Raw genomic sequence first — 13,326 nt, forward strand, 5'->3', positions numbered from 1 at the left:
ATACGTGCGCAGGGACTAGACCAGGGAAGAAAAGACTGAGTCAAGGTCAGAAGATAAGTAGGGAGACCTCATTTTCTGCTTGGGAGCTCTGCAACCCTCCAGACTCAATATTGAGGTCAATAATTTCAGGGCCTAGACTCTCCCATATCCTAGCCCGAGTCCACACAACAGGCCTTATGACACAGTGTGCCATTACACCCTACCTATTGTTAGTCACCAACAGTTCCTATTAACAGCTATTCACCCTCCTGCCCAGATCATTATCAACTTCTTTACCTGCCCAACTGTTCTTCCCTGTCTTTGGGCTTTATCCCAACAATTGTTTACACCGTAGCCCCTCCCACTACCCTATCTCCTGCAAATAAACCAACATTTTCCTAGCTGCCATCAGTTCTGAAGAAGCGTCACTGGACCCAAAACGTTAACTCTAGATTTATCTTCACATATGCTACCAGACCTGCTGAGCTTTTCCAGCAACTTCCGTTTTTGTTCCTGATTTACAGCATCTGCAGTTCTTTCCAGTTTTATTTTTAAGAATTCTATCATGCTATGTTCACTCTTTCCTAAAGGACTTCTCAAAATAAGATTATTAATGAACCTCTTCTCATTGTACAGAACTAAACCTAGGATGGCCTACATCTGAGATAGCAAGAACTGCAGATGTTGGAGTCAAAGATAACAAGGTGTGGAGCTGGACGAACACAGCACGTCAGGCAGCATCAGAGAAACAGGAAAGCTGACATTTCGGGTCAGGTTCTCTGGCCTACATCTAAGTTGGTTTTACAACATACTGGTTTAAAAACCACCTTGTAAACATTTCGGGAATTCATTCACCTCAGTATTGTTGCTAATGTGGTTTAACCTATCCATATAAAGCTTAAAGTCATCCACTTTGCCCTTTCCACCCAGGCTGATTTTAGATACAGAATTTCTGAAATAACATCATTTCTCACAGTTGTACTGATTTCATCCTTTACTAACAATGCCCTTCCAACTCCCTTTCCTTTCTGCCTGTCGTTCTTAAAAATCGAATAGCCCTGGATATTTATTTCCCAGCCTTGGTCACTCACAGCATGTCTCTGCAATTGAAATCATATCATACCCATTTACAACTATCTGTACTATTAATTCATCCAGCTCATTGCAAATGGTCCACACATTCGAATATAGTAGATTAGATTTCTAAAAACTTTTCTTGTACCATGGCCCTATTGGCTACCAACCCTCGTTCCTCTGCCTTCCACGTGCGCTTTATATTTTTCTATTTTTCGTTTCTAACTTTGTTTCCCTTACTTGTGTCTCTTCTCAGGTTCCCATCTCCATGTCATTCTATTTTAACTTCACACCACTGTATTACCCTTGCAAAGATACCCTCCTCTATCATTTCTCTAACCACTCATTCCTACAGTTTATTCTCCTATATCTTTATCTTTCACATTTAATGCCTTTGAGGGTCAGCTTTATAATTTATTTCTGAACTCCCTATATTCTGCTAGGAGAACAAAATCAAAGTTGCTGGAAAAGCTCAGCGGGTCTGGCAGCATCTGTGAAGGAAAGAAACAAAGTTAACGTTTTGGGTCCAGTGACCCTCAGAACTTCTGCTATGAGAAACTCATCTCTCTTTTTAACTATGTCACTGGGTAGCATTGGTGACCATTAATACAAACCCTTTCTTCAGATTCATTGTGAAGCAACATTTTCACATGGATACATACATAGAAGATTGGAGCAGGAGAAGGCCATTCAGCTCTTCGAGTCTGCTCTGCCATTCTTTATGATTTTACAGATCATAAAATGGTCTATTCAGTGCCGAAAAATGTATGTAGAGTAGAAAACAGTGTCTATAAAGCAACAAAGTATTCTTTCAAAATTTAAAACCCATTTGGATAAGTACATGAGTTGCAAAGGTTTGAATGGAAATGGGCCACATGCAGGTAGGTTGGACTAGTTTAGTTTGGGATCATGGTCGGTATGGACTGGTTGGACCGGGGGGTCTTCTACTATGCTGTATATGACTCTAAGAGGATTTCTATTCAAGTTTGGGATGCGTGCACTATTTATCACCTGTACCTAATTGCCCACAGTCAACCACAATGCTATGGGTCTGAAGTCACATGTAGGCCAGACTGAGTAACATCTGGTAACCTGAGAAGGTAATCTGCCACAAAGGACATTAGTGAGCCAGATGGGTTTTTTAAAAAATGATAATCAACATGGTTACATGATTGCCATTAGGCAGGTCATTATTCCAGATCTTTTCATATTTAAATTTCACCGTCTGCCCCGGTTGGATTCGAATGGCTGCTGCGATGGTGATGGCAGTTCCTCGTGGCCATTGCGGCCGTGTCTGGTGGTGATCTACTCTGGCAGCGGTTTATTCTGGCAGCACAGCCTGGAATTCCATTGGTCTGGGTCAGCAGCAGCTTCAGCAAGGAAGTGGTTTCAACCTGGATTCCTTTGGGCAGCTTCTGCGATGTCTCCCAGCCCAAGATCAGTGACAAGGTGGGCCCTTGGGGGGGCTCCAGCACTCTGCAGTGTCTTATGACCGAAGATTCCAGCAATCTGGCATGGATAGCCTGCTTCCTGCCTGGTATTCCAGTGGCCCGGCGTGGCAGTCTTTTTATTTGGTACCAGCTCTGTCAGCTTGCTGCAGCAGTACTATCTTTTCCTGAACCCAGGAGCCGAGAATGAACTAAGATGGACTTTGCCTTAAATTTTTACAAAGAGTTTCTCGTCAATGCCTTCTGTTAATAATATAGGCACCATGGTGCAATAACTTAAACACTTAATTTTTTTTTGTAAAATACGAAGAAACAGTAAATTATTATTCTACTATTCGTGGCCCTAATCTTGGTGTTGTGAGGGACATTTCAGATAGCAGATAAGAGTTAACCACATTGCTGTAGATCTGGAGACATACGTAGTCAGGCTGAGTGAGGACAACAGATTTCTATCCCCAAAGGGGATTTCTGAACTTGACTGATTCTTAGAACCAGTGATTGTTGTCAAGGTTACCAGTCATTCTGAATAGCCTTAAATTACAGATTTATGCTTTGAAATCCTATCAGATATCATGGAAAAATTTGGATGTGTGTCTCCAGGGCATTATTGGTGGATTACTAATGCAGTGACTATACCACATACACCAAGATTGCCCCTAATCTGTGAGGAAATTTTGAAATGAAGTGTCTATGTGGAGCAGCCACATTCCCTGTGAGCTTTAGTAGCTCTTGAGAAGACTACCAAACCTGTATGCAAATATTGCAATAGCCTTTGAAAATCATCAATAATTAAACTGATAGTAATCAAGATCCCTTTATATAGCATTGGCTGTGTGTGTGGGGGCTATATCTGCTGTCTGTTCATCTGACTGAGAATAAAGAGAGGACCACAGCTGAGAGTTGAGCTCCAAGAAGGCAGCAGCAGCATCCAAACTACTGATTGGTGTAAGATCCTCCTCCACTCTGTCTATGTCCAGTGGGACCTCCCTATGCTTTTGCTAATGACCTCACCAGCGTACAGTGCAGCACAAGTCACACTAGAGATGTGTGACCACACCATGGGTAAACCAAGGACATGCACAGCACCTAGCAAATTGGCATGGCTGATCCAAATGTAGTGCCAATGACTTCTGGTAAACCTCAGATAGCCAACCAATGAAGGTTAGGTTAACTTTGTAAGCTTTCATTTACTGACAATCAGACACATTGCATGTTACACAGTTCCAACTAACAAATACTCTTCCAAGATAATAAAGTGTGAAGCTGGATGAACAGAGCAGGCCAAGCAGCATCTCAGGAGCACAAAAGCTGACGTTTCGGGCCTAGACCCTTCATCAGAGAGGATGAAGGGTCTAGGCCCGAAACGTCAGCATTTGTGCTCCTGAGATGCTGCTTGGCCTGCTGCGTTCATCCAGCTTCAAACTTTATTATCTTGGATTCTCCAGCATCTGCAGTTCGCAGTTCCCATTATCAATGATCTCAAATACTCTTCCAAACTGTTATTACACATGTAAGCATAGGGTAGCTCCCCCAATTAATAACCACTAACTTAATACAATTATTAGACATTTACCAGGTTCTCAATTGCTAATATGGTACCTGAACCATTATCTGTGATCAATTTCTGTGAAAACTATATTCATTGATATAGTTTGCATAAATTAAATCTTTTCCTGAATTGTGTTGAATACTTATCCATGTCCCTTCTTCCACCTGAGAATGCAGATGGTAGCATAGTTAATCTTATACTGGGTGGTACTGTCAGCCAGTCCTGTATTATGCAATTTGTAAGTCAGGCAGTCGTTTAACTAAAACAAAAAAGTAGTTCTGAAGAAACTCAGAAGGTCTGTGGTTTCTGTGGAAGATGAATGGAGGAATAACCAAAGGGGGAGTAATCCCCTGATTACACTCCCACCTGCACAATGTCTTGTTTGCATAGGTTTGCTCTCAGCAGAGCAAACCTTCTTTTCTACTATTACCATCTACCATTAGCACCTATTCTTCATCTATATTGCTTTCCTATTACCACTACCACTCACTTTGACTTTTGCCATAGACACCCACACTATCTGTTCCACTAGCTCCCCTGATCATTTTCCAGCCTCTTTCAATTCTGAAGACGAGTCATACTGGACTTGAAACGTTAACTCTGTTTCCTTCCCTACTGATGCTACCAGATCTGATTTCCTCCAGCATTTGCTTTCAGATCATTTTTATTTCAAATCTCCACAGTACTTTAGCTTCTTAACTAGATACTATGTTAAAATCTGCATTCACATTCATCAGTGATAGAGGTCTTTTTGAGAGAATGAACAGCAAAGTAGCACTCCACAAAATACCTGATACTAAAAGAAATATTATTGACAGTAGTATTTGCAGGTAGACACTGTATTTAGATGCTAAATATATTTAAGCCAACGTCTATTCAACTCTCCAGACAATACATGGATGTTGATAATGCGTGGGTCATCTTCACTTACGCTTCTCTTGGTCCTCCACGTGAGAGGTCAAAGACTTGCCGTGGGTTTAGCCACCACATGAACATCTGGAGGACCTTAGTCCCCTGAGAGTAGGAGAAAAAAAAAACAACCCAGAGAAAAGGTATAAATGACAAAACAGCAAAAGACAGTGAAAAGCCAGGTCAGCAATGAGCATTCATCAGTTCCTTTGACAGAACGCCTGGTCAAATAGGAAGAGTAATATGCAACTTTCAAGTCACAAATGTGCTAGTTCCAGACCTATCTTCCAGACAGCCCAGCAGTTGCATCTTCAGTTCCCCAGTTCATGGAAGAAATGCCCAAAACTGTATCAGAACAGAGAGGCATGGGATTTATTAATGGTGTGTATTGGTGGTAAATCTGTAACCTGGGAATGGACACAGTCATCCGAGTCAAAGTGACACTGCATAATCACACCAAAGAGACATATTGTTGAAATATAGAACATAGGAGCAGGAGTAAGCCATTCAGCCTTCAAGCTTGCTCAACCATCCAAACTGATCATGGTAGAACATCCGACTCAACGCCCTGATCCTGCTTTCTCGCCACACCCTTTAAACTCATTAGCCCTAGGAACTATTATCTGAATTTTTATTGAAAGTCTTTGATGTTTCAATATCATCACTTTCTTGTGGTAGAGTATTCCATAGTCTAACAATTCTCTAGGTGAAAAGTTCTTTCCTTATTTCTGTCCTAGAAGGTTAACCTTTATCCTGGTCTTGCACTCTCTGGTCATTGAGTACTTCCTTCTTGCATCTACCTGGTCAATTCCTGTTACAATTTTATAGGTTTCTGTGGGAGCAACCCTACCCACTTCATTCTTTGAAACTCTAGTGTATTTAGTCCTAAGCAATCCAGTCTATTCCTGTACATCAGTCCCACCATCACAGGAATCAGTCTGGTAAATCTTCTTTGTATTCTCTTCATAGCTAGAACAGCTTTCCTCAGATAAGCAGACCAAAACTGCACACAATATTCCAGTTGTGATCTCAGCAATGCCCTGTATAATTGTAGCAAGATGTCCCTGCTCCTGTACTCAAGTTGTTTTGCGATGAAGGCCAACATACAATTTGCATTCTTCACTATCTGTTGCACCTGCATGCTTACTTTCAGCAACTGATGAACCCAGACATTGTTGCACTTCCCCCTTTCTCAATTATCACCATTCCACTAATCTGCTTGCTTATTTTTTCTACCAAAGTGTTTATAACCTCATATTTGTATGCAATATCCTGCATCTGCCATGCTTTTGCCCACTTACTTAACTTGCTCAAATCACACTGAAGTGTCTCTGCACCCCCTCAGTTCACCTTCTCACCCAGCTTTCTGTCATCAGTAAACTTGAAGATATGACACCTAATTCCCTCATCTAAATCATGTTGGGGTCCCAGCACTGATCCCTGAGGTACCTCCCTAGTCAGTGGCTGCCACTTGAAGATAAACATGTTTCTTTCTACTCTTTCTCTCCTGTAAGCCAACCAGTTCTCTATCCATGTGAACAAACCAACCCAAGTCGCAGGTGCTTTAATTTTACATGCGAATCTCTTATGTGGAACATTGTCACACCTCCTTTCTTTTTACAGTCATTAATTTAAGTGCACCTTCATTTCCAACCACTCAGAGTTGAATATTGATGACTTTTAAAGTATGCTGTCAGAAGAAGTAATATTTAAAGATTCTACATATACATTTATTAACCAGAAACTGACCTGTTTTGGTGGTCAAGATCTGGAATGGCAAAAATATGAGGTGGTGCAGGAAACTCAGGTAAGAGCTCCATCAATTGAGTTTGCTCTTCTTTGTGGCTGGAGGGCCTTCAAATGGAAAGACCAGGGACTTCACCTGCTCTTCTCCAGGGACCCTTCCTGATCCCTTCACCACGCGTCACACACACGACAGTCTCATACACACAGTGATAGACACAGCATGACACTCCTCTGAGCACAGCCAACAGGAAGTTACGCCTGTGGAGGTTCCACAGGGACATTTCAAAGCCAAATGATTTGGGAGGAGGCATAACAAAACATTAAATCTTGAACTTTGCACCAGACTCAGCCTGTGCCACATAATGGAAAGGGAGGCAGCTTCAAAAACTTGTCTCGTCCATACAGAGAGCAATCCAGCAACCCACAGTAAGACAATTAATAGGAAAACTAGGTAGGCAAATACCATTTCTTGATCACAAATGCTGCCTGGTATGCTTTCTATAGGGCCAGAAGCAAATACACATGTTTTAATTCACTTGTGGGATGTGGGTATAAATGGCTAGTCCAGAGATTTTTTCCAAAATGTAGATGGTTTTGAGAAAGTGTACATGCCACGCAGGATTGTAAAACAGTGTGTTAAAATGAGAATTAATCCAGCAGCGGTGAATTAATATGTGGATATTGAGTTGATGAGTGAGCTGGTGGGTAGATCAATTCTAGTGGCTGCCCCATGCCTTTCTTTAGCATCTGTCCTCCAACTAACCTGGTTTCCGCCACTCTTTGGGTTTACAAACACCAGAAGTGGTTTCATCAAGGGTGATGAGATGGGCTTGATTATAAATGGCTTCCATTTGCTTTCCTGTAAAAACAAGACTCAAGGCATTAATCAAGGTAAGCCCCCTCCAATTGGGAACTAGGCGGCACTGTATATGATCCAGTAGCTGCCCTGCCCATCTGAAATTAAACATGTACATGTACCACCATGAGCTGTGGGAGGCCAACATGCTCTGCACACTGTCAACCCCTAATGTGAAACCTGAGTAAATTTCACCCTCATCCCCTCAATATCACAAAGATGTGTACAGTGTCATTTGCCTCAAATCACATCCCACTTCCCCACCACCGGCTCCTCGCAAAGGTTCTCCCTTCATTTTTCAGTCACTTCGGCACAGGTATTGTGCATCCTCTGATACTTCATTACCCTCATGTGCAGATCTTGACAGTGTGTGGGCAGGTTCATTGACCAAGGGGGATATCACAGCCAAGCCCGATGCTGTTCTCACCCAACATGCACTCAATGTGTTACTTGGGCAGCCAAAAACTTGGATTACAAATTCCAGCAGAGGTGTTACACAGCAGTAGTTCCTTTGCACCAGTGAAGTTAACAGAAAATTTGTCACCTTGTTGGGAAGTGCCCTCAGCGTGAGGGCTATGGTCAGATGGGTTGTAAAACAATCTCAGTAATCCTAAAAGTGCACATCATTGCTGTCTGGTGGATTTCAAATTTCAGGTTATGTCTGTTTCCATGTCATCAGGTCTCACTGCTGTTGAGTAGCCCTGTGGACCTGCAGCAGACCTGAATCATGTTAACAAAAAAATATAATGTGGACTGGCCAAAGATGCTGAATGCAAGTGAAATACTGCACTTGCTATGCCTGCTGCAGACAAGATGATCCAACAATGAGTTGAATTGTGTGTGTTTTCTTTTCTGCCATGTTATTTATGAAGACGTGTGTAATTTTAAGAACTGGTAAAGGGACATTAATTAAACAGCACTCCCTCCCAGGCTAACATTCCCCTTGATTCAGACTCTAGATCTAAACTTGGCATGGGGAATTCTTTCTTACCTTGGTGTTCCTGCCAAAAATGTTGGTGGATACCTTCTCTTTATGGACATGTTTTTAACAATCAAACATCATCAAAATTACATGAGGAGAGCAGGGGAGTCTCTGAGGGAGCGTCAGGCAGGTACAGTTAGAGCTTAGAAGGTTATTAGGATGTGATGTTCTACTGTCTGGAAGTGAACTAACACCACAAACCATCTAAACATTTACCAGTTAGAATGACACCCCAGACATCTAAATGATACCTTGTTAAGATATACAACTTTCTGAAAACCTCAAGAAATTCCAGGGATTAATGGCTGTTTTTCTTATTGAAGTCAAATCAGATGGCTTGCATGGTTAGGTTTGATAATTGCTGGATGAAGAGTCTCTTAAATAAACAGCATAGTACCCTAGGGTTAAAAACTCCCTCTTAATGGACATAGTATGCTTTGGATTAATAGTTCTATCTTGCACTGGTTATACTGCCCTTTAATTAATGGTCACATGTCTTTTTGGATTTAATAACCCTTTGTTTAATTATTGTATCCTTTCTGGAGTTAAATTAGCTCCCCCAAACCATGTGACTCAATAACTCCCTGGGTTTAAGCAATGTATGTAAAACATAAGGCCTTAGAGGGAAGTTAAAATTGTGGCTTTTAATGGGACCCCTTGAGGCAATCCTCTCTCTAAAATTAAGTATAAACCAGTTCCTTGGCCTGACTCACGTCCGCTCCTTTCCTGCTGGTTTTTCTCTTCAATGATGTCCTCTTTTTCCTTCTACTTGAAGACTTGAAGGAGTTCTGTGCAGAGGCAATGATCAGAAACAGGATGTCACCACAGATGTTTAGCGTTGCTTACTGACAGAGATGTAATTGCCCTCTGAAGCAAACATGACACTGATCTAAAAAGCCGCTTTCCTGTCATCGTAAAGCAAAAGAAACATCCCCTGTACATACTTAATCTGGTTTGCAGTGCAGTGCTCCTCAGAAATCACGACACAAACCAAAATGGTTAAACACTGTTGAATTCTATTGAAAATATTCTGTTTGATGTATCGCTAGACATTCTTACTTCGATCAAAAGTAACAGTCTAATTATTCTCTGATGTATTTTCTTCTATTCGTGTTACATGGCTTCACATGAATCAACAGCTCTTCATGCCTTGACCAAGCGGCTATTCATCACTAGTCAGCAGCAACTGTGGGTGACTGCATGACTGTGGAAACAAGTATTCTGTGCCACAAGTCACTTTTAACTGATGCTCATAGACTTATACTTTCTAGTAAGAGTCATTGGACATTAACCAGGATTGGAAATCTGGATGATTTTCTTTCTTTTCTCTGCTACCAGGGCTATTAGTTCCTGAGGCTGTTTCCTTATCACTGCCTGGTCTTAGCTTAACCCTGCAAAGACCAGAGAATGAAACTGCACAAATCATTACCGTTTTATGCAATATACTTAATTAGTAAGGCATTTTCCAGTTCTGAGCCATTAGAAAACCTGTATAACAGATAATACAAAGTATAAGATATTCAGCAAGAAGTAAACAGCAGTAGAATATGAATACAAATCAAGGTCAATACCCCCAACCCTGTCACAGGCAATAAAGAATGTTAATTCAGGAGGATGCTCCATGAATCAGGGTGAAATTCATGGCAATGACGGTCACTTTGGTGTTGGAGTGGAAGCATTATTACTACCAAAGCTGATGAGAGATTTTGGGGAGGTGGTGCGGTGTGCTTCAGGGAAAGGCGTGCGAACTGAAATTACTGGACAAATTGTGTCCTTGTAGGGGTCAAACACAGAGATGGGCCTCAAGACCTGGACAGTCCTGGAAAATCCAGGATAGTCACATTATGATGGACATCACTATCTTCAACCAGGATGGATTCTAACATGTGGGTGTAAGGAACATGGCCGGATTCTTATTTGGAATTTAGCAAAATTGTGAGGTGCAACTTGTCTGTCACTTGAGCTTGCCAATCAATATTCAGCCAGTCTGATTTGCTCCAGCAGGTGAGGACACTGAAAGGGTACAGAAGCTATCAGATCATGTAACATTCCAACTAAAATACTAAGAATGTGAGCCAGAGTTCTTCTGCTAGATACACTACTCAAGTACAGCTATCTAACATGTCAAAAGATTGCCCAGGTTTATGCAAGCTACAAAAATTGGGACAATTCCAAAACAACCAGTTACTATCCAATGACCAGTAAAATGGTGAAAGGCGACATCAACAGTACTATCAAGCAAGACAGTGTCACAGACACCTCCTCATTGGTCCTTCATTTCAATTAGGGTTAAGGTTAGCATTACAGGTAGACTTGGGTCCAGATCCCATCACGAGCATTAGCTGAATGTCAGAAGACAAAAGATGGAACTGCCCCTTTCAACAAAAGACCATGTGACCATATTCATGTGACCATATTTAATCAAGGAGCACCACCAAAATGGCAAACAAATGGGAATTAGTAGTAAACTCCCGCAGTATTGGAGTCATACCATTACAGAAAGTAAAATGGCTGAATGGAAAATTAGAGACCAACAATCTCAGCTCCAAGACCTCACTGCACGAGTTACTCACACTGACCAATCATCTTCAACTGCTTCATTAATGAGCTACCTTCTGTTATAAGGTCAGACATAGGGCTACTCTACAGTGTTTGGCTGCATTTACAACTCACAAAGCAGCTCACACTAGCCTAAACTGTTCAAAGCTTTGGCTAAAAAGTGGCACGTAACATCCCTAACTGCTTAGTGCCAGATAATGAGCATCTCCAACAAAAGAAAGTTCAGTAATTTCTGTCAGATCTCCAATGGTGTGGCCACTGCAGAATTTCTCACTTGGCAATCCCTGTTGAGTACCATAGCTGAATACCATGTGACAAGCAGAGCAGAAGATGGGTGGTGTATGACAAGGAGTTTTCTCTCTGACAATTTAAAGCCTCCACGCCATCCATTTATGAGACTCAAAGTAAGTGTATTTAATGGATATTCACCACTTATGTAAATGGGTATGACCACATTATGGAGGTCTTGTATCACAATTCCAACTCCCTTAGTGCAAAAATATTATGGGAACACTATAACGTTCCCTTCCAAAGCAAACATCATCCTGATTTGCAGAGAAATCTTGATTCCAAATTGTCATTGGGTCAAAGAACTCCTCACCTTACACCATTGTCGGCAGGCCATTATAATGGTTTAAGTGGCCCACCAGCACCTTGTGACAACTAAGAATTTGCAGCAGTAGCAGCCTTGCCATTCCCAGCTGCATTTCAAGAAGCACTGCTCAAAGTGCTAATGCATTTGTAATATGTTTAGCAACATCAGCTGGAGCCTTCACAAGGGCCAAACAATGGAGCAGAAGGACGCTCCATATCAGGTACCTGACAAAATAGGTAAAATGATTTAACATTAAACAACATTGGTATGTCCCAATTAACTCAGGGCTGTTGTTACTGTTGCTGCCATTTGTTTGTCGTGTCTAATCTATTAGAATTTTATAGGTTTCTGTGAAACCCCCATCCCACTCCTCTACACTCCAGTGAATATAGTCCAAACTGATCCAATCTCTCTTCATACACCATTCCTGAATGACTTTCATCAGGTAAGAAGTCCAACCATACCCAGTTTGGACCAAGTCTCTATAATTGCTGCTACACCATACACTTGCTGGTGAATCCACAGTGGGCTTCTATCTAATCTGTTGCCCGTCAAATGTCTTTCTTTGAATTCCACTTCCATCAGCACTGTATCTGAAGAGCTAGAAAATCGGGGTCATATTCCACCTCAGGCTGTGATGACCATGTAGGCGTACGTTGATTTGAATGCCAAAGTCTGAGAGGTCTGAAGATGCGCAGGTTAGATGCTCTGGCGATGCTAATTTGCCCAGTGTGCAGGTTAGGTGGATTAGCCATGCTAAATTGCCCATAGTGTCCAGGGATGTGCAGGTTAGTTGGGTCAGCCGTGAGAAATGCAAGGCTACAGGGACAGAGTAGTGGGTTGGGTTTTGGTGCGATGCTCTTCGGAGGGTCCGTGTGGACTGGATGGGCCAAATAGCGTGCTTTCCCACTCCAGAGAGTCTACGGTTCCGGGTCAATTGTGGCACAGTGGTTTGACGCCACGTTTAAGGCCGGGCAGACTCGGTCGAAATCCTATCTGCCCTGCCCCGCAGTTTTATCAGGACACGTTATTTTTTTTTAGAAAGAAACTGTCTTGCTTTGACTGATGAACACGAATGCCCTTACTCGCGTGTGGTCCCAGTATGGCGCCGCGGATCCCAGAGTGAAAATCAGCGGGATTCAAGCACTGTTGAACGGCGGGTGGGCGAACGGGTGTAAGTAGAATTGTGAGGGCAACCCCCCAGCCCGGGGGGCGCGGCGAAATCTGTCCGTTAGGTCACCCTCCTCGTTTGAAAAAAAAGGCGCGAGGATTTAAAGGGGCCGCACAGCCGCAGGAATTCATAATCCCGAAGTGCCCCACAAGTTGAGACACCGTAAATACCTTGAAGTAGGTTAAAAACCAAAAGTACTGCGGATGCTGTAAATCAGAAACAAAAACAATTTCTGTTTTTTTTGGACCTTAAATTGGGTGATTGTCTGCTTGGCGTTTTCTCGCACTTCAGTGGTGGCGGCTGTCATGGATATTGCTCTACCGGCAACTTAGCAAATTCTTATATTTTTCCCCTCCCATTCTCAGTTTCACCTTCAGTTATGTTGTCATAATATTAGATGATCTCTTCCGTTCGTCGAGTATCTCAGGACCTAATGTTACGTCAGGGGTGGCTGACTC

The 13,326-nt window shown here is 42.2% G+C and overlaps 1 protein-coding gene across 1 annotated transcript in view; it reads right to left on the reverse strand.

Moving 5' to 3' along the window:
- dgki (diacylglycerol kinase, iota) overlaps positions 1-13,326 on the reverse strand; it is a 193,083-nt gene that overhangs the window by 102,408 nt on the left and 77,349 nt on the right. Inside the window, exons 9-11 of the mRNA XM_059652275.1 lie at positions 9,257-9,331; positions 7,469-7,564; positions 4,982-5,064 (exon numbers count right to left, since the gene is read on the reverse strand). Of these exons, the coding sequence (XP_059508258.1) occupies positions 4,982-5,064; positions 7,469-7,564; positions 9,257-9,331 (254 nt within the window). The remainder of the gene's footprint in view (positions 1-4,981; positions 5,065-7,468; positions 7,565-9,256; positions 9,332-13,326) is intronic.

Source organism: Stegostoma tigrinum, chromosome 18 (assembly GCF_030684315.1).
Source record: "Stegostoma tigrinum isolate sSteTig4 chromosome 18, sSteTig4.hap1, whole genome shotgun sequence".
Classification (NCBI taxonomy): Eukaryota; Metazoa; Chordata; class Chondrichthyes; order Orectolobiformes; family Stegostomatidae; genus Stegostoma; species Stegostoma tigrinum.